A 22,416-nucleotide genomic window follows, 5' to 3' on the forward strand; every position below is an offset into this window, starting at 1 on the left:
TTTTAATTGCAAACATGAAAGTCAAAGTAACCTGAATAGTCGAAAATAAAGGTAGAAGTATTTTCTTAAGATTCTGTTAATAAGGTTTCATTGTACAGTATAAGTAACTAACTGTCAAATCAAAAATTGTTTTCTGTAAGTTATGTCCTAGTATTTGACTAAAATTTATTAGCTCTAAATTAGCGAGAATTTAATCTTTCTTCAAAGGCATAGATATTCTCAGTGAGGCAACCAAAAAGACTTGGTTATTCACAACATCGAAATTGTTTTCGTTAAGATTCTTAGTCTTCATTTATATTTTCTTTACGAATACCTAATTTTTAATGAATAATGGTCAACTTCTTATATGTTTATGATACAGGATAATGTAGGGCGTCAGCCTGGCTAGGAGTTACACATCTGGTGAAGAGAAAATTTGAGTTTTAAAGACCATTCAGAATAGCCAGTGATCACTAACTGTCATACCATGCTCTTTTGATCTGTTTACAGATTCTTAAGAGATGAAGCATAGCAAGTATCTTTCTTTAACGGAAGGGAACTATTCCTGAAAAGGATTTCAAAGGGAAATAAAAAGACACTGTTCACAATGTGACCCAAAACTTAAAATACTAAAATAATGAACTATATTTGTGACAGTTAAAGTAAATTTACTTTTTAATACTATTTATGTCTCAGTTTTTCTGATAGCTCTTAATATTTTTGAGAGATGAATATAATGAACTCTGTAATATCAATGTCAAATATAAGTATAAAAACTCAAATATGATGATCATAAAAAGCTTTCAATAGCCGTTTTCACAAAACATAACACTAATTAGGTATTTTAAATATTTAATTACCTCCATATGCTGCTTTTCTAGATCTGAGGTTTTGAGCTGTGTCTCTAGATCTTTTATCTTTTCCTTTAGTTGATCAGGATCTGCCAAAAAAATTATAAAAATCAGATTTAGCTTTTTCTCACTCTGAATAAGATCAAGATACATGATTTGTTTTAGCAAATAAAGAGAAAACTTATGAAACTAGAGCCTGGAAAATAATGGCTTTTTATGGGTAAAACACTTAAGGCTATGAATACTATATGCTGCCTCTATTAGGTATTGTAATTCTATAGCAAAGAGAAAATGTATCTGCTAGGTATTAGAAGTGTAAGGTTAATTTTTTACATGGAAGAAATTATTTTCCAGAGAAAAATTCTAGCGCCTGGAAAATAAGTAATAAAAGTACAACAAAAATAAGTAAACTTAGGTAAGCGACCATAACCATAAGCTGGCCAAATGCTCCTGTTCCTCAACAGCACTGGCTATTCCATGTAGGTCAATATGCGTTTATTGTTTAATTACTATGTGACAGATGTGCTCAGCAGGATGGATAACATGAATGAGTCCTGATACTTTGGTGGAAAATGTTAAGAATACAAACAGCACAAGGGCTTTGGTGTAATTTATGGATCAACCTCTCCCCTGACTCCAAGTTAACATAGCTCTAACTTTATGAGAATCAATGGGCAAATAGTATTTTTGCTTTAATTGCTAGTCTGCTATTTTCTTTAAACACTGCATATAATGTGTCATGTGGTCAAATTTTTGCAGCCATTGAGGGGAAAACTTTTAATGCTAAAGTTTGAGAAAATAATGGGTAGCAAACACATTTTCATGAATGAGACAGGACGTATATTATGTTGCCTTTGAAATGATCCTCTAATTATAAGTTGGACAGAAGCAATATTTTCCTCATCCTTTCTTATGGGAATTCAGTCAGCAGAATTGTACTTTTCAAACTTCTCTCACCTTTACAGAAAGCGTTAATGAGTTTTTAAGAGTTCATTCTTAAACACTTAGACGCTATAAGTGTTTAAGAGTTGATGTCTTAATCAGTGGGACACTGTATGTCACACAGGTTGCAATGTGTAGCGTCTTCCAAGTCAGCTGAATGGCCACTTACATTTAAAGAGTGCTTTAGGGTTTATAAAAGTTAGTTTGATGTTGAGCCTTAAATCTTTGAGGTATGATAGGTATCCTTATGTCCTGGAGATAAGGAATATGAGGATTCAGAAATTCCCTCTCAGGAATCAGTTTTAGAAAGAGACTGCCTAATGTCAATGGCATTAACAGGTCTTTGGTACTGTGTCTAGTCTAGTATACCAAGCTGGCTTCTATGAGAGGTACTGTTGAGAGATTATATATACTTTAAGTCATGAAGAGGCAATGTAGCATAGGGAATAGAAAGGAGCTGTGGAGTTTCCCAGATTTAGGTTTCATCCTGCTTCTGCCACTTTCTTGCCTGTTGTGATCTTGGGGACAGGTTACTTAACCTTTTTGAATCTGTTTATCTCAGGTATAATGAAGACAACAGTAACCACCTTACAGGGTTATAAGAAATTATAAAAGGCTTATGAGGCACTTAGAATAGTGTGTGGCACAACTCATACATAACAGCTTAAATATAAAGTAGCAACAGGACTACATGGTAGGATACTGAAAAAGCTATATGAAATGGTCAAATATTGTTCAGATATAAACTGGCATAATGCTTTAGCACAGAATTTGGCATTTCCATCAGGCTATCCGATAAAATAAACAACAGTACCAACAACTGATTCTCTTTATTTGCAGTAGTTAATGGTCTATAAAGTCAACAAGAACAATAAATTAGTGAATACTGAACCACTGCTCTTGGGGAAAAAGATTACTAGGTAGAGATAGATATATATCTATACACATGTATATAATATACATATACATACACATATATTAAATTTCTTAAATCCTGAAAACAATTCATCCTGGTAGATTCTATTTTCTTTCTTTTACAAAAGAGAATACAAGGTTCAGAAGTGTCAAGTGACTCTCCTCTCCTGAGGCTGCTCCACTAACAAGTGTCAGAGTTGGGATTTAAACCCAGTCCAAAAGGCCCCAGAACCAGTGCTTCTTGCCCTAAGCTGCACTGCCACCTCATGTCCATCCTCTGGTCATTTCTGTATGAAAGCTGAAACAGTGCAGAGCCTCACCTTGTTGGAGCTCATCTGGGAAAAAGTGGGTCAGACAAATTTTTTACTGCTCTGTATTTTCACAAAAGCACCGTGTGTACTGATTATGGGGTTACAGGTAAATTTTAGTAAGTGAATTCATAAGGCATCTGCAAATAATGATGATCAACTATTCATTGTGTGAACGTATGTACATATAAATTATGTATGTATGTATACATGCATACATAAGCACATAGGAATAGGGGAATGATTAGTAATCACTTCTCTTGAATGTGAATGGAAGGGTAAAAGGACAATTTCTTTTACTTTGTAAAAGGAAAAAAGAATATAGGCTCTGTTTACTTATTTAGTTTTTAAATTAAGAAGACAACATTTAGAAGAAAATGTTCAAAGGGCTTAAAAGGGTCTATACTTAAAAACAGAAAGCAAAAGACCTAGTATTCATCGCTTAGCACTTGTTAAGATAAAATCTGTAACACCTATATGGAACTAAGAAAAACACTTGAGTACTTGCTACTCAATATTACAAACAAGGGACTCGATGGGAATGTTATTTTTGCATGGACAAAGACAGCTCTAAAAACTTAAATCAGGGATTTAACTTTATGGGAAGACAGCAGAAATCTGAACAAACAAAAAAGGCAAACCCTAATTCAAATACTTGTGTTAGCTAACATGCTATAAATATGTTATAAAATGCATTACCAGGGATGGTGCTCTCAGCTCCACTTTGGTCCTTGTGTACTTCTATCTGATGGATTAATTCTGCTTTTTCTTTTTCCAGTTGACTATTAGCTAATCTAGAACACAATGATAATGTATTAAAAAGGCATTGCTCCACAAATTATATAGACATTTCTTATGAACTATCCAGTGCTTAGAAATTGCTGATATTTATAAAAGGACACATTTACTCATATACTCTTACTGCTGCAATAATACCATTCTCAAAGAGAGATCATGGAATCAAAACTCTTAATGTTTTTCTTAAAATCTGACCTGATGTCATTTTCAAGAGTAGTTCTGTTATTAGAGGAGCCTCATGAGTATGCTACACAGAACCCTGGAAGTAAAGACTGTTTTTTTTCTTTCATTAATAGTCTCTGGGAAATTTGGGTTTTAGTACATTCTATGCCATGAAGGAAGTTTAAATAACTAAATTACAAACCTGACACCTATATTAGGATGTTGTTTACTGTTTGTTTTTTTTTTTGTTGTTGTTGTTTTTTTCCAGCATCATGTAAAAGAATGGTAGCATTTTAAGTAGCAAAAAATGATAAGCATTTTAGGTAGCAAAGCTGAAAAATCTTTCTAGATAGAGTAAACCTGGTTACATTAAAAGATAATAAAAAAGAAAAGAGAAAAAAGTTGTCATAATAACAGATAATGTACCTAAGAAGCTGAAGCTCCCGTTGAAGGCCTTGCTCTGTCTCAGCACCTTCAGGAATATGTTTGAGAATCTCAATCTTTGGGCACAATAAAAAGAGAAAATTTGCCATAGAAATGTGAGGTTGTATAAAGATACACATTTTCAGTAAAGCATAATGTTAAAAGTTGGGTTGTCAAAAGCACACATGAGCATACATCTATCATGTCCTCTATTCATTATTCATTCAACAATTATTTACTGAGTAACTGCTGCATGCCAGGCATTGTCCTAGGCACAGAGGATACACCAGCGTGGGGAGGGAGGAGGGAAACAAACTCCCTTCCTGAATGTTCCCAAGGTCCTCACATTTTTAGTGAGGAATGACGACGAACATGTGATATGATAACAGTGCCAGATGCAAGGAAGGGCTATCGAGTAAAATAACACAGGGTAAGAAGGTAGGGAGCAATGCTAGTGGTATAGGGTTAGGAAAGGTCTGAGGAGCTTCATTTAAGTAGACATGAGTGTGGGAGTGAGCTATGAGAATATTTAGGTGAATATTATTCTAAACAAAGGAAACAAGTACAAGGCCTTGAAGCCTGAATAGTTTGGTTTGTTCAAAGGACTAAAAAGGTCAGTGTGGCTAGAACACTGTGAATGAGGGGTAAAGTAAAGATGAAGCTAAGGAGGAAACCAGATGCCAGACCATGTAGGTCCTAACTGGCTATGAAAAGAATTTTAGTTTTATTCCAGGGTAATGGGGAACCATTAGAAGAGTCTAAGGATGGGACTGCTATGATTTGCTTTATGCATTAAAGGGATTACTTGGTAACTATATGAAGAACAGGTCAGGGATAGGGAAGAGTTGAAACAAGGTGAGAATGGAAGCAGGGCTACTAGTTAGGAAATTACTGCAATGGTTCAGGTATATGGGAGAAGCTAGAATGGACTAGACTGGAAGTGTTGGAGGTGTTGGTGTTATTTATTTAGATGAGCCTTCCAGGGGAGAAATTAGTCAAGAGTTTATGTAAGACATGGCAAAGGAGTCGCTTAAGAAATAATATATTATTTAACATGTCAAGAAAAATTATATTACTTGCCTGTTGCTCGAGGTCTTCAGTGTATTTCTTAACTTTTTGTTCCCTCTCTGTTGCTTGTCTCACAAGCTGTTTCAGATCAGTAAGGCTTCGGGTTTTTTTGGCAATATCAGTTTCCAATTCTTTCAATTTAGTTTCATACATTCTAAAAGTGTAAAGGATAATAATTGGTATAGACATGGAAAATAATTTCTCGTTGATTTAAAAGTTCAAATTACTGCACTAAAAATAATATAAAAAATATTATACTGTTTCTTCTCATCAAATCTTTTGCTACGTATTTATTTAGCATTAGGTGACAGGAACGACTATGTATCCCTAACAGACAGGCCAATTAAAATAGAGGATTTTGGTGTTTCCCAGGGTTGTAAACATCACCTCTTTCATAGCCACAGAGTTTATTTGACAGGCAGGATCGCACATATTTGTAGAAAAGGTTCATGGAATGGGAAAAAATCAAGTGCCAGAAAGCAGAAGCCAGTAAGACACTAAAGCTGTTGCTGAAGTTGTCTCATTGGGGTTATTTGAAGAACAAGATGTCCAGAATGTAACACTACAATTTTAGCACGGCCCAGATCCTGTATGTCACAGAGTGCGACAGACAGCTCAATTGTGTCTGGCTTATTCTTGTACAAAATGAACACAACAAAAAAGTTGAGTTGTAGCTGGACAAAAGCAGCACCCAGGAGAAGCTGGGCACCATCAGTCCAGGCTCATGGATGACAGCAGCTTCATGATGCCCACCCAGCTCCAATACCCTCAGCCCAGTTCCAGCTCTCCTCTGTCCCATGCCCTGCCACCCAAACTAGTCAAACACTTTAAGGAAGAAAAAAGACTGGCAATGCTAGGACAAGAAAAGAATAAGTATCATAGTAAAATAAACAACCAAACAGTTAATCAGGAAAGACTAAGTTAATCAGAATAGTGTTATATTCTGTCAAAATAATAATGGCTGAATTAGAACTGATTAAACTTTGTGCAAGTTTTAAACTATTTATTCTTACCTTGTAACTACAATTGATTTCCAGCTCTTGCTATCAGCACCTTCAAGCTGTGGACCTCTACTTTCTGCCAATTGTAATCTCTTGCCAGTCTCTTCTAGTTGAACTGTCATCTTCTCATTTAATATCTCTAAATTATTCTTGGCTATCCGCAATTTCTCTGCAGCTTCAGTTTCCTATCATTAAAAACTAAATTAGTATATTATGGTAAAACATAACAATGCTGTCATAGATGTAATACATTCAAAATTATCACTATAAATTAGGAAAAAAGTAATCAAGTTCTAAATGCTGATTAAAATTCCAATAAAAATCCAATGTTTCCTTTACTCCGAAACAGCAATATAATAATTAGAACAACAGATCTAATTAAAAAAATATATTTACAAGTATTTTACTCTAGTTGTTACTTTAAATTTGTCATTTTATTTGGTCACCTTAAATTTGTCATCTTTGTAATATTTACAGAATAATGGGATAGTTTGTGTCTTTAGTTTTGTTTTGACTCTAATACTTAGAGACCCACCTATAAGCATAAACTCTGTGTAAGTACTACAGATTATTTTCACTATTCAACATCCACATTCAAAGCACAGTAGGTTCAGATAACTAGTTTAAAAATATTAATTTCAATTTATTCACTGGATCATCCATATAAATAATGCCTATTTGTCTGGACAAGGAATATATATTACTCCTTAGAATCTTACTGTTTGTTTAACAAAACAGTTTCATACACTCCTTACTGTACATCAGACATTGTTCTAAGTCATGTGTACAAATACTAACAACATAAACCTTATAGCAGCACTGTGAAATATACTTACTATTCCCAATTTTATAGATGAGGAAACTGGGGATAGAGAGAAGTTAGTAGCCTGACCTAGTTACCATGTCTAGAATGTGACAGAGCTAGGATGTGAATCCCAGCCATGTACCTTCTACATTATACTGCTTCTTAATTAATTTTTTATTTTTAATGTTCCTCATGGTAAACAGATGGCAGGCATGAAAACATGATTCCTAAATCCTTTAATATCTACTCTGAATAAACATGCTCATCAATGTTTTCATTTGGGGTTTTCAAGGTGTATTAATTAGCATAACAATAATTATAATCACTAATAACAGTCATACTTTTTTAAGTTCCTTACGAAGCCTTTCATTTTCAGCAACAATTTTCTCTGTGCCTTTGGTCTTGGATTCATAGTGCATGCTCAACTGTCGTCCAAGATGAACTTTAAGTTTTTCTAATTCAGCCTAGTAAAAAAAAACTATGTTATCAAAACAATGAAATAAAAGATGATGTTGTAAACTTATAAAACTTAATTCAAAGTAGTTGTAAAAATCATATTTGATATAAGTAGAATTAAAGTCTTCTGTCTAATAGTGGTCATCTACAGCAGAGGTTTCCAACCCTGGCTACACATTAGAATGATCTAATGACTGAAAAATAAATAATTAATACCAATACCTATGGTAGGACCCACTCCAGAGGAATCTAATTAATCTCAGGACTGGGGACTTAGGAACCTATATTTAAAAAAGCAGATACAGGTAATTATTTTATGCTGCCAGAGTAAGAACCATTGGTCAAGAAATAATAATATGACCAAGTCGAGCAACTCTAACTACTCTTAGCGTCCAATAAGTGTAAAATAATTGACTCATCCATTAAAGCTATTTTATATAGTTTGAGTATATTTAAAATTTTCCTAAAAAATAAAAATTATAAAGTAAAATAGTACATACAAAGGATCACATTTAAAATATTACCTTCAATTTTTCATTTTCCAGCTCAATATTAGCCATTTTCTCACTGGTCAGTATTCCTGATGCTTTTTTCAACTGTTCATTCTCCCTTTGAACTTTCTCGACTACTTTTTTCATTAAACCAATGGTTTTTTCTAGTTCCGGGATTGTCTTTCCACTTCTACCAGACTACAAAAGAATATATTAACTTTTTATTTAATCAAATATTTTAGAGCGTATAATATAAAGTACCAACAATATAGCAGGCTCATTATTATACTCATATTTTTGATTCCTAACACTTGAAACCAAAGCTTATATTACTTCAAGCCATCATTATAATGACCCTATGATTTAGGAAGTATAATTCTCACTTTATATACTAGAATATCAAGACTCAAAGAATTTGATATTCCTGAAGTCATGAAGCTACTAAGTAACAGATCAGGTATTCTAGCTTTGATGTCTGTTGCAAATGAATAAACCCAAGAACCTAAATATTCTCTTTAGCTAACTAATGCTCATTCCAGTATACCAGAGTTTTCTTTATATGAAATAAAATCACGAAAGAAAAATTGTGTCTTTAAAGAGATCATGAGTTATTGAATTTGAATTGCAACATAATAGAGGTAATTTTCTTTAATAGTCATTGATTAGAAATTAAGTTTCTGTCCAATATAAATAGAAGAGACTTCTAAAATAAAAAACCTGGTATAAAGTTATCAAAAGAGATGGGTCACCAATTAATAAGTTTGTTTATAATTTAAAATATAAAGTTTTTCAAAAGTGAAGTCAAATAACCTTGTTTTTGACATTTTAGTCAGTATTCATACTGTGCAATGAATAACCCCAAAATATAAACTTTTACCTAATTTTAATGCTGTATGCTTTCATAATAAACTTAGATAAAAAAGGTAAATTAACAAATAGATTATTTATGAAATGAATGTTGCTGACTATCAATAAGATGTATGTCCTAAATACTTTTCTGGTAACACTCAATATTTTTTTTTGGTAAAAATAAGATATATTTAATGTTATTACTTGAAAAAGTTTTTGTCATTATGATTACTTCCACTTGTGCCACTTAACATGAGATCAACAGGGGCTTAAATTACTAGTCTTGACCTCATAAGCAACATTTATTCATTGAAAAAAGTGAATACAAAATAACATGGAACGAAAAATAAAAGAAAAAATATATATTTTTTTAAAAAAAATATATATATATATCTATATAAAGAGAAACCTATTTACAGAGTTGCCATGGACATCATACATACAGTTACAAAATGTTAGAACTGGACCAAGAAGCACTTAGTAGTTACCTCAATGAACAGAAGGCAGATTCCTGAAAGTTAAATGTTTTCAATGTGTAGAGAGACATGCAACAAAAAAAGATAATGTGGAGCCCAAGTGAAATAAAATGCATATAAGGTATGACAGATGATAAAATACATTAACTTGAAACAGAGAAAAGCTTAAATGTTTTACATTGTAGATGTAGCAGAATAAAAACTGAAACTGTAGACACTAGTAAAAGCATATCACTACTGTTATGATGTATCTAAACTTATTTTTCTTTTCTAGCTTATCAGTTCTGAAACCAAAATAAATATATGGCATATTCTCACATACCCCTCTAACATGGCCAAGTTTCCTCTCAACTTCTGTTTTTCCTTTCTTAAGAAATTCACACATTTCCTTCAAATCTCTAACTTGATTCTATAAAATTAAAGCAAATATGTTAACAATTTAACATAGTTATAGCCATTTGAAAAGAAAGAAACAATTCACCTGAACCTGCAATCTCTTCAATTAGCCAAACTGACCAATGAGTCTGCAGAGCAACAACGAGGATTATGAACAAAGACAAATGTTGACTTAAAGTATATAAATACAAGAATATTTTGTATATGATTTTCAAGACATGTTTTCCACACTGTTGCCTTAATATATAATATAAATTTGAGTTTAAGACTCTGATTTTAACCGTACCATAAATTACATATGTTGATCCTGACCCATATGGTATGGAGAAACAAAGTGAACTTCACACACTGGTTCTAGCAGTGCAAAACTCAGAATGAAAAGTGGAAAATAATTATACGATTACCACTGAATTAACAGATTGCTAATATTCTAGGTTGGAAAACAGAACTGAAACAATTAGCCAGCCAAGAGAAAAAAAAGATTCTCATAAATAGGATAAGTTTTGGAAAACTAAAGATAAACTCTTTATAAATGTCAAAGTAAAATTTCTAAAAGAGACAATTATCCTAATATAGTTTTAATTTAAAGATTTAATTTTTTAAGAGATAGCCTAATATTTTAAGGTGTGACAATTGTTAGTGAAATATACTAACCATCCTCTGCCTCAGGGCATTTGCATTTGATTATGTCTGTTGTCTGGAACTCTGGTATTTGCATGACCTGCTTCCATCCCTGTCTCCTAGAGATGCTAAAATGTCATGATATTAAGAAACCTTTCCCCTTATTACCTTATTTTAAACATTAGTTCCCATAACCCCACATGACACACACACAGCCCCTTCATGCCAATCATGCTTTTTCTCCATGGCACTTAGCATACTATATTTGACTTGTTTATCAGCATTCTCCATTAGAATGTAAGTTCTATGAGTGCAAGAATTTATTTCATTGCTGTTTCCCAGCACCTAGAAGAGTGCTTGACACAAGCAGGCCTTAACAAATAATTGTTAAATGAAAAAATATAGAAAGTATAGCACTACCATGGTACTTTATAAATATGAGTTTTTGACTTCTTCATAAACTAATATGGTAAGCATAACAATTAAGCAAGGAGAAAAAGATTTTCAGGCATTAGATTTCCTAACTATAATAAAGAACGTTAAATTTACCTTCAATCTTGGCAAATCTTTATTTGCTTGTTCAAGCTGAAATTTTAGTTCAATATTTTCAGATGACAACTTCAAGTTTTCCTTCTGAAGCTCCTGTTCTCTTTGCCAATGATCATCAGATTCTATTTCTGAAGTCTTCAGGAAAATGAAGTTAGGAATATTTTTAAGGTTTAATAAATAAAAGCTGCAGAAGACATACTGAATAAGAAAACACTATGCTAAAATGGAATAATTTTCCTCAAAGAAATATGAGAAAATTGGAGAGCTCTAGAGAAAACAACCAAAAATAAATAAGTTGGAATATAAAACTTGCAGTCGAAAAAGTAATGTAGTATTTTAACTAATATAGAAAGCAAAGTCTATTATAACAATAATGCCCACACATATAATGGCCTCCATATATACTCTCATAATGACAAATGTAATTTGTTTTTTTTTTTTAATCTAAAAATAAAGTATAATTGTTATCTGTTATGGATTGTATTATGCTTCACCCCCAACCCCACTCCCAAATTCATATGGTGGGATCCTAACTCTCACTACCTCAGAATGACCTTATTTAGAGATAGGGTCTTTTCAGAGATAATCAAGTTAAAAAAATAGGGTGCACCCTAATCCAATGACTTAAACAAAAGGGAAATTTGGATGCAGAGACATGTAACAAAGGGAGACAATATGAATACACAGGAAGAAGAGGGTTATGTACAAGATGACAAGAGAGGCCTGGAACAGATACTTCTCTCACAGCCTAAAGAAGGAATTGACCCTGCTGATACCTTGATTTTGAACTTCTAGCTTCTAGAAATGTGAGAATAAATTTGTTTTCAGCCATCAAATCTATGATGCTCTGTTATGGCAGCCATAGCAAGCTAACACACACAAGCCTACAAAAAGAAGTGCCTCAATTCTTTCCTCCTTCAAAAAGTTTTTCCTCATTCTTTGAGCTAAAATAATCAGTAACTCCTCTGAAATACAGTAACATTATATTTGTATTTCTCTTGGCAAGAATCCATCTTGGGTTATTTTATGTTCGATTTTACTTCTCATTCTAAATTACAGATTATGTGAAAGAGAAATCTGTGCTTGACTACTTTTTTCTATAAAGTGAGAAGCCTCGAATTCTCAATTACTTATTATCTAGTGGGAAAAAGAAGCATTATAAACCTGGAAAATGGGATGAAATAAGAATTAAGTTACTTTCATTCATTTTCTTTTAACATTTAAATGTTCAATTTTAGTTGATGTTTTGAAGACTTAGGTGACTGGAGTATCTCAGGTGGAAAGAAAAAAGAAAAAAGGTAAATTCTATTTGATTTCAATTGGGAGCAAATGTCTTATTTTGTACCATAATGTAAACTGACCAAAAGTAGTATGTACATAGTAAATTCATAAACTGTAGAGTTAGACCAGCATTTAAATCCTGTTCTCCATCTCCCTGATCACTAGAGATGTTACTTATTCTCCAAGCTTCTCATGTAAAATACGAATGATATTCTGCAAAGTATTGTGAAAATTAAATGTAGGCACAGCGTCTAATAAAACACAGATGGCAATACATGTAAGCTCCCTTTTCTCTTCAGAAAAAAGCACCTATTATAATACATGGCAAAAAGACCAGTGAAGGAACTTGTACACTAGAATCTCACACAGCATCGTTTAACAAATTTTTATTGATATTTACCACAGTGAAATTTTACTTGTAGTGAGATTTTACAGCATGCTGCATTAGAAATTTCTAAGGTGAACAAACATCTCTAATTTTTTTTTGTAAACAAACACCATTTTATTGATACCACTCTGTACATAAAAAGTTTATCATTTAGGATAAAGGTTGTTGTGATGTCAACTTGGAATATTTGAAAGCATGAATAGGACCCATTTTTTTAAGACTGATTTTAAAAGTTTGACCACTGTCTATAAGTAGGAAAAATATATATCTTTTCATTTTCTACTAATTAAGTACCTGAAATGTGTATTATTTTACATTTTGAAAGTGCCATTTAATTTTAACATATGTAAAGCATTACATAGTAGCTGATACAATACCCAATGAATATTCTCTAATATTACTTTATATTATATATTCAGAGGACCATGGGTCCAGTATCTCTGACAATCATAATGATTACAATCATACCTATAGTATTTGGTCTATTAGATATTTTCAAACATTTTACAGTCAACATTTTGTTTCATTTTATTAGAGTTTTCTTTTCCATAGATGCATACCATTTTTAAATTATAACTTTGGAGCAGTCCGAGTTTCAATGTAAGCATCATACTCTTATAATTTGCCATCCCTGATTTTTTTCCTGATTCTTTTGAAGTCAGTTATATGATAAATGTGCTTAAAGTTCCCTCTCATCACATCATGTTAAAATCTACATATGAAATATTCTAATTATACCTATATTTTATCAGCAAAAATATTGTAACTATATTTTCTATGAACTTATTCAGTTTTTAACAATATATTTTTATGCATTTCTAAAACTTTAAACACCCTAAGCATACATTAAAAATTCAAAGATTAGTGGAATGATTTAATCAAAGGATTTTAACTCCTCCAGAGATACTCCTAACATTATTCTATATGTGAAATTTATATGATGAAAATTAGTTTTTTTGAGTTTCAGGGTTTTTCATTCTTCTTAAGGTTCATTTTCCATTATAAGTGGTTTGCCGACATATATACACACATTCTATAACTGGAAAAACCACCATTTAATTCTACAATTTATTTTATTCTTCTTGCTTTCCTATCCCCAGCAGAATTTTTTAACTACAGTGTTCTACTTCTTTATCAACTCATCTTAATTCTCCTCCAATCTAACTTTACTCGGCAATACTTTACCTAATCTCACATCTCCAAAGACCCCTTCCCTGGTTCAACCCAAGATCTTAGTTTTCATCCTTCTTTACAACTCTGATGCATCAAACACAACACTAATACCAAAAGAGCAGAACATTTCATTGTATTTATATCTTTCATTGTAGATACATTTACATCTTAGACTGCTTGTTTACCAGATACACAAACTGATCAAATCCTAGCCTTCATTCTCCAGTTGGTAAACTTCCAATCTCTAGCCTACCTTCTCAAACTCTTTAGAACTCTATGTCTTATACATAAGGTATGAACACAAACACCTGAAATTTAGTATACTAAAAACAGAATTCATCTCTTTTCCAACTAGAAACAATTTTTCTCATATTATGTCCTTGTATATGATACACATTAAATGTTGAATGAAGATTAGAACAGAAAACACAACAAATTTAAGATACTCATCAATTTACAAGCTTTTGGAGAAGATGAATATTTTCATCATATATATACAAAATATAATTGCAAACACTTCTAATTTTTGTTATTTTGTTATCTAATCATATTAAGTGAGCATCAGTAGTAAAACAGAGTACTAAAATGAATTTAGAAATGTATAACCACTAATTTTGTAAGTACTAGTCAAATGTTAGAGTTTAAGGATAAGTTTATTAACAGTAAATATTTCTTACAAATCCTACACAATTTTTTCCCATTTGCACTACATACACATACTACTTGCTATAAGAAAACTCAGCTAACAAAGAAATAAAAGACTGCCATGTACTCAAACCTGTGACACGTCATTTCTTGGCTGGACTGGTGCATCAGTTTCAGAGTTTGCCTGCGCAGCCTCCTTAGCAAACTGATTCACTGCAGCAGCAACTGTGCCATAATCATGGTTCTCCCCAGAGGATTCTTCTGGATCCACGTGGCCGTTGTGACTTACATCTTCAGCTATGTGTCCCTTTTCTTTCTCATCCTTGCCTAGCTCATTCTTGTCCTTGTTTTTACATTCCTGAAAATTTTCACAACAGTCTTGATTAATTTTCTCAATTTCAAGATCTGGTTCATTTTCAAAATTGGAGTTAAAATCTGCCAATGTACCATTAGTTGGCCTAAATGGACTTGATTTACTGTTTGGTCTTGCCTCAGATATATTTAATTCAGTAGGATGTACAGTATCTTCTGCTTTGTTTTTTTCTTCATTATGGTAATACTGCAGAATATTTCTAGGTACCTGATAATTTAAGTTGTCAGTGGCTACTATTCCCTTCTCATTTTTAATTCTGAGCACTGTCATGGGTTTTCTTTTGTTCCTATGTAAAGTGTTCCTTTTGTGAAAACTATTATGCCTGTACTTATTAACACTGGTAAGCGGAGTTGTGTCACATAACAGATTCTGCTTGAAGCAGAAGAGAAAAAACATGAAAAGAAGAAAAAAATAACGAAAATACACACACTAAGTGACTTAAATAAGATACAACACACAATTTTACATTAATGACTCTATAAAGAAAAACTAGAAACAGCACACATTTGATGTAAATAATGCTATAACATATTATAACATATTTTCCTATTTTATCTACTTATTTCTTGCCAGGGCAAAACTCATGGCAACTGCATTTAAAATTTCTAGAAATCATTTGTAATGAAGTTTTATGCAAAGCATAGAAATCTTATGTTTACTGTTATTATATAAGTAAGATTAAAGAAAATAATATACATCACTACCTAGTCAAAATAAAAGTTGAACTTATTGCATTAATTTTAAGGACAAGAATCTACAGGTTTTGGCCAGATAAAGGTAGAAATTTATTTCATTTCTAATCTTTAAAACAGAAAAATGAAAAGATGTACACTTACTGAAGGCCCAGAATATGTATCCTTTGAACATTGTTTTTCTAAAGCATGAAGTTTTTCTTGGAGGTACCTATTTTGTAAACGTAAATCTTCTATAACAGAATCTCGAGGAAGAGCTTGATGGGTCCTATAAACAAAAACCACAGACTCTTTACTACACAAACTTCAATTTTTCACTGTTTTACTATATTAATATACAAGAAAGAAAAAATATGTAATGTATTTATTAACACTGTATTTACTTTAAATTCTACAAAACTTGCAAACTTTACAATAATTAAATTAGGCCATAACTATATCATAAAAAGATTCTCTATGGATGATTCATTGCAGGGCTTCTTTAAACTATGAGTTAAAAAAGTGTATTTTAACTTATAGAACTACATCAACATTTTTAAAGAACATGCATCTATTTACATGAAATTGTATAAGGTAGCTGAATTAAAATATCCACTTTTTTTTTTCATGGCTTTATTTTGCATTTTTTAAAATTAGAGTTGACATTCAATAATATTTTATATTAGTGGTTAGACATTTATATAATTTATGAAGTGACCCACCCAATAAGTCTAGTACCCACCTGGCACTACACATAGTTATTACAATATTATTGACTACAGTACCTATGCTGTATATTACATCCCTGTGATTATTTTGTAGCTACCAATTTGTACTTCTGAATCCCTTCACCTTTTTCACCCAGCCTCCTAAAATCCTCCCATCTGGTAACCAACCATCAGTTGGTTCTATGTATCCATGAGTCTGTTTCTGTTTTTGTTGTTTTTTAGAGTCCACACATAAGTGAGATTAAATGGTAAAATACTCATTCTTTTAAAAACATTATATAATAATTTCACTAACATCCATGGGCTTCTCAAGAAGCTCAAAGATTTAAAAAGGCTCTTACTTGTGACAGATAATAATCTGTTACTTCAAGCCTACACTCATCTATGTGGTCTACCAGACCCTCTGACAGTTCAACCTAATTGTCCAGAAGTCTTCCTTTACGAGGGCAAATAACACACTCTTACTCATAAATGATTTATTCCTGCCTCTATGTCTCTGCAAGGGTTCTGCTTTCTTGGAATGTCCTTCCTCCTTTTAGTATCTAGATTTGATTCATAAAATTCAGAAATTTACACTTGCACTGACAGAATATGGGTTCAATCTCTTTTATAAAGTCTTTTCCAAATACTTTAGCCCACAAAGATTCACATTATTAGGGGGAAAAAAAAGAGCAATTAAACCATTGAAAGAATTAGAAGGTGCAAGACAAATATTTTGATCCCTCTGAAAACTGCAAAGGAGAATAGGAGAAAAGAGTTTAGTTTTGCTCTGAATATATATTTAGACTAAGAAAAAAAAAAAAAGGAGGGAAGGAGCCACCACTAGGATCAGATAGTAACTATATATAAATAGATGTCAAAAGAAAGAAGAAGTTTTCAATCATCTTTTTCCATCTCCATCAAGAAAAATTCTGAAAGATTTAAGAAACTGACTTTAAAGGAAAGGAGTTGGAATTTAAGTTAGACTCTGATGAGTGTTCCTCTAAAGGAGCTGAGGTTCATATGTTCATATTACATTAATATTGCCACAACAGCATACATTAATAAAGAAGCACTAATGGTAATTTTTGAAAATTAATAGAAAGGAAAACAAACTATAATACATTTAAGAACAGTAAGTTTCCTCATATCCAAATATAATAAGTAGTACCAGATATGGACGATGAACATTAACATTATTACAGATCATTTGTAATCACTTAGAAGAGGAAGAAACAAATTAGGTAAAACTAATCTAATTTATCTTCGAAGAAATGAATGAAATAGAAAATTACACATAGTTTTAATTGCTATTGTTAGGACATGATTTTATTTTGCTTTGCATGACTATGTCAGAAGACAAAGCTTCGAAAGAGATAGCAAAACAAGAAAATCTCAAAGGCTCTGTAAAGAAATGACATAGGGGGTTCTGGTTCCAGGTACACTGGACTAAATGCATCCAATCTTGTCTCTCCCAAATGCACGGAGCATCTACTTGAGGACTCTGAGAAGTAAATAGTTTACAGACTGGGACAAAAATACCAGAATCTGAAGTATCAGTAAACAGGTGGTGAATTTACCTTTTCTTTTCCTCCAGTATTTACTGGCCTGAACACAACATCACTTGAAACATTAAATATGACTGCTAGGAAGGAGCTCTAGGAAAGCCTGAAAATTCTAGCATAGATGGTGCAAATATCCCTCATTATTTTTTTCTTCTGTTCTTTCCATAGCCCAACCCTCAAGCAATCCCATAGGCAGTGGCAGAGACAGCAATGGGAACCCAAAGGAAGCAAAATTTTCAGAGAGGGGAATCATCTTCTCTAACTAGTAGAGCTGTGATTGGTAAGAGTGTAGGGTGAAAGTAGTTTCGCTACTTCCCCTCACCCCTTTTCCACCTTCCTGTTGTTTGCTTGGATACAAATGTGTGCAAACATGCTGAAGTGCACAGTATAACAGGGTAGCTAAAGTGTTAGATTTGGTTCAAAGCACCAAAAGGGGAATAGAAAGTATCAGGGATATTGCAGATAGGGAGGAGCTCAAACAACTATAAATTTGTTTATGAACTTCTGAGCTTACCCTTGAGCTGTGAATGTATGGATCTGATCTTATCAGAACACCAAAGACTCTGAGAACTGAATTAACAGAAAAAACCAATGGCCCACATACCAGACTGTCAGCTGGGAGGTACAAAGACAGAACAGATGTGAATAGTATTATAAAGGCTTTGAAATAAAACTGATATTGGAATCATAGCCCACAGAAAACAGGTTGGAACTCGAGGCCTGAACCTATCCAGACCAACTGCTGGCTAAAACGAAAATATCTACATTTTCCCATAGATTTTAACCAAGATCTAGAGTCATACAACATAATATTCAAAAGTTCAAGAATACAACAGAATTATGTAGCATACAAAGAAAGAGGACTATTTCAACTCACATGAAAACATGATGAACCCAAGCTTAAAATAACACGTTTATTTTATCAGTTTCTACGGTCAACCAGTTTTCTCTCATTATAATGGACAGCATATTTTCATATAATACCTTACCTCATATATGATACGTCATTTTCTAACTCAAGATTTCTCATTTTTAATTCTTCCAACTCTTTTTCTGACTCCAAAGCTCGCACTCCCATAACCTGATTAACAGTCATGCCAGTTGTTTTTAGTTTCTTCTGCAAGGTAAGTTTCTCTTTATCAGCTCTGTGGGATTTAATATAGAAGCATTAAACTATGTCATCCACTGTTTGGCTTGTTCAGTTTATTAAATTGCAGCTTACTCATTACAAGACCAATATTCAAAAAATTAGATCATTCTATATTTGCTATGAGCTAACGTATTTGAAAATTATAGGAAACTCCATTTATAAATTGTTAAAATATATTTAAAACACATTTTCAAGAAAGAAAAAAAAGGGAATCATAGATAATAAATGATAATTGAAACTAGGAAATTTTTTGTTATCAAGTATAACAAAATTATGTCTTCTAAGTCAATTAAAGACTTTACACATAATTAATTAGGTTTATATTAAACTTACTTGGCAAAAAGATCCTTCAAAGTATTCAACTGCTTTGTGAGAATGTAGACTTCCCCTTCTTTCTCTTTTAACTTGTTTCGAATTCCCTCTATTTTGCTTTGCCATTTTTTACCTTCTTCCCACCTAATTAATTCTTCTCTAGCACTCTGTAAATAATAATAAAGGAGGAAGAAAATTACCAATATTATTTTTAATTCCATTTTAAGAGTTATCAATTACAATTCACTATAACAATGGTAAAACAATATTTCCTAGAAGATCAGTAAATAGGTTCTAACTTCTACAATCTTGAGGCATGCCAAGCCATTAGCAAAAATGCCCTTCAGTTTAAGTATTCTGTATTCTACAACTTGACAAATGGAATTCTGGAGAACAGTCTGGACTAATACCAATACCCTTAAGGAAGTCTTTACGTTAAGATTTTAATATAGATGTTCATGACTACAGTAAGCTTCTAACAAAGACTCTATATGTATAAATGACCAACCCAATTTTGTCACCCCATAGCAATCTCCTAACATCAGGGACCTTTCAAATCATCAGTATATATTACTTCTCTGAATCAACAGATATTTATTTTGTGCTAACCATGTGACACTAGGAATAAAAGCAATGAATAAACCAAACAGGAAACTCTGTCTTCATGGAATTAGAAGTCTAGTTTATGTTGGCTAGGTGAGTGGATTAGGGAAAGGGAGCACAATATAGACAAAAAACAAGAAAAGAAAAATTATGTTAGCTGGTGATAAGTGTTTGGCAGGTGGGGAGAGAACTAGGGCCTTTCAGAAGTAGGTGTCATGGCTTGTTATAATTGAGATAAAGTGCCTAAGGAAAGTACAGAACAATACATGTACTGAACAACTTTCAAATGTCCTACTAGACATTCATATAGCTAAAAATTCTGTTCATAATTATTTGAGCAAAGAACTTATATCTTCATTCCACCAAGCAATATTTTAATGGTTTTACTATATATACTAAATTTTCTAGGAAACAACAGCCATATATAAAGAAAGTCTATAGAGATCATTTTGCTGAAAACTGTACTAACAATTGTTTACCATTTTGGAAATCAAATTACAAATGGCAATCCCATTGTGACATATGAGCTGCCAATAGAATACATTTGTATCAGCCTGTATTTGTAGATCTGAAATCACATTACCATTACCTAAAGGTGTAAGGACAAGACTACTTCATATGTGTAGTCATGCCAGTGCATTTATATGTTAAAATATGAAAAACATATGTATTATTTTTTTAAATTATTTTCCTTTTATGTTTCTCCTTTATATTTCATTTAGGGCACTTTTAATGTCATTTTTGAAATTATGCATGTAGGTACTAATTTATATTAACAATGACCTTCATTTGGAATAGTAAAGGGGACATTATGAAATATTATATTTACTATAAAAAAGAATGCTGGGGCTGAAAGGGTTAAAAACCATAATTTAAAGTCAAATACCCAGCTTAAAGTCAAATGCCAACTAAGATAAGTTGCCCTATCAAAATTATCTTTTCTACTACGTAATTTTTTACTTTTTATTTAGTTCAGCTAACAAATATCCTTTAAAAACATGTAAAAACTTCAGTGTTTGATAGTCATTAACTTCTTTTTCTCTGAAATATATACAAGAAATTTTGTGTACCTCCAGGAAGATGTCAGTTGGAAGAATAAGGTATGTGAGTAAATAATTCTGCAGCATACAAGGCTCTGTAGGGATTAAGCAATCCTACTCCACCTGACACTACCCTCTGAAGGACTCAGGGGAAAAAAGCTGAAGTAATTTAAAAATGAACAAGAGCAACAAAGACAACAAAGACAAATGTCACTAAGGGTCAATGAGAGATGGGAGAAAAGGGGGAGGAGAGAGGATGGGGAGAAAAGTTCTCTTTTCATATTTTCTGTACCAATATCCTCTTATGCATCAGTTTCAGAATAATGTTATTACATTTTAAAATTTTCATTCATTCAACAAATACTCAGCATCTGCCACGTGCCAAGGACTGTTCTAGGTGCTGAGGACACAACAGTAAATAACATAGGCAGAGTTCCTGCCATCAAAGCTTACAGTCCAAAAGATGAACACACAGCTAAGTAAATCTCCAGTATGTCAGATACACAGTGATAAGTGCTATGGAGAAAAGTAAAGCTGCATAAGGAAAATAGAACTGCAAGGCATGAGGGTGGGTTTTGTTATATAAATAGGTTACAAACATTGTTTACAGAGAAAAAGGTGTTGAAACTTCAATACAAAAGCATTCTTCGGGTATAAAAACATTCATATATTAGAAGTGCTCAGCACTGTGGAATCTGAAAGAATATTCTCACTAGATTCTTGGATATAGATTTTAATATTAGTGGAACCCTCTGTGTTCTCTTTTTCTAGTTAGTAATGATACTGCACACTGGTATGGATTTGATGGCTTACAAAATGATGGCTTACAAAAGACTTTGACATATTATTATATTTCATTATGAAAATAATCTTGAGAAACTGGCAATGCAAACAGTATTATCTATTTTAAGCAGAAATAAGTGAAGCACGGATGTTAGGAGTCCAGGCAAAGCTACACGGCTATTGATGTATTCTGATAGGAGTCAGGTTAGGAACCGGTATCCAAGGATTAGACATCTGCCCAAGTATAGAGGCAGCAAAGAGAGCAATCTAGAAGAGTAAAGACATTGTGATCTTGCAGTTTTCCCAATGAAGCTTCTGACAACAAGTATGCTGTGGTTCTATGTATATTAATGCAAACATCTTAACCAAAATCATATTGACACTGATGAATTTTCACAGGGAAAACATTTTTTTGTAATATATTGTTAAAACATTTAACCCTATTACCTATTTTCTATATGATGTCATTGTTAGTATATTGGGACAGAATGGATTTTTGTATATTGATTTTGTATCTTGCAAATTTACTGCATTTTCAAAATATACTACACAAAGCAAAAATAATCAAAATATCATGGCATTGGAAGAAAAACAGACACACAGACCAATGAGACAGAACTGAACCCACATATACA

The 22,416-nt window shown here is 32.5% G+C and overlaps 1 protein-coding gene across 12 annotated transcripts in view; it reads right to left on the reverse strand.

The window, feature by feature from the left end:
• Window positions 1-22,416, reverse strand: part of CEP290 (centrosomal protein 290) — an 86,932-nt gene that overhangs the window by 471 nt on the left and 64,045 nt on the right. For 11 of the 12 annotated variants that reach the window (XM_025040987.1, XM_015598444.2, XM_015598446.2 and 8 more), the window contains 12 exons: window positions 19,377-19,522; window positions 18,883-19,038; window positions 15,787-15,910; window positions 11,091-11,225; window positions 9,847-9,933; window positions 8,233-8,397; window positions 7,594-7,716; window positions 6,460-6,632; window positions 5,459-5,600; window positions 4,382-4,455; window positions 3,695-3,789; window positions 840-919 (listed from right to left, as the gene is read on the reverse strand). In XM_025040987.1, the coding sequence (XP_024896755.1) occupies window positions 840-919; window positions 3,695-3,789; window positions 4,382-4,455; window positions 5,459-5,600; window positions 6,460-6,632; window positions 7,594-7,716; window positions 8,233-8,397; window positions 9,847-9,933; window positions 11,091-11,225; window positions 15,787-15,910; window positions 18,883-19,038; window positions 19,377-19,522 (1,500 nt within the window). Of the gene's footprint in view, window positions 1-839; window positions 920-3,694; window positions 3,790-4,381; window positions 4,456-5,458; window positions 5,601-6,459; window positions 6,633-7,593; window positions 7,717-8,232; window positions 8,398-9,846; window positions 9,934-11,090; window positions 11,226-12,740; window positions 15,320-15,786; window positions 15,911-18,882; window positions 19,039-19,376; window positions 19,523-22,416 lie in introns of those variants that run through there. The other variant, XM_015598447.2, reaches the window with a different exon arrangement.

The sequence above is a fragment of the Pteropus alecto genome, unplaced genomic scaffold, assembly GCF_000325575.1.
Source record: "Pteropus alecto unplaced genomic scaffold, ASM32557v1 scaffold76, whole genome shotgun sequence".
NCBI classification, from domain to species: domain Eukaryota; kingdom Metazoa; phylum Chordata; class Mammalia; order Chiroptera; family Pteropodidae; genus Pteropus; species Pteropus alecto.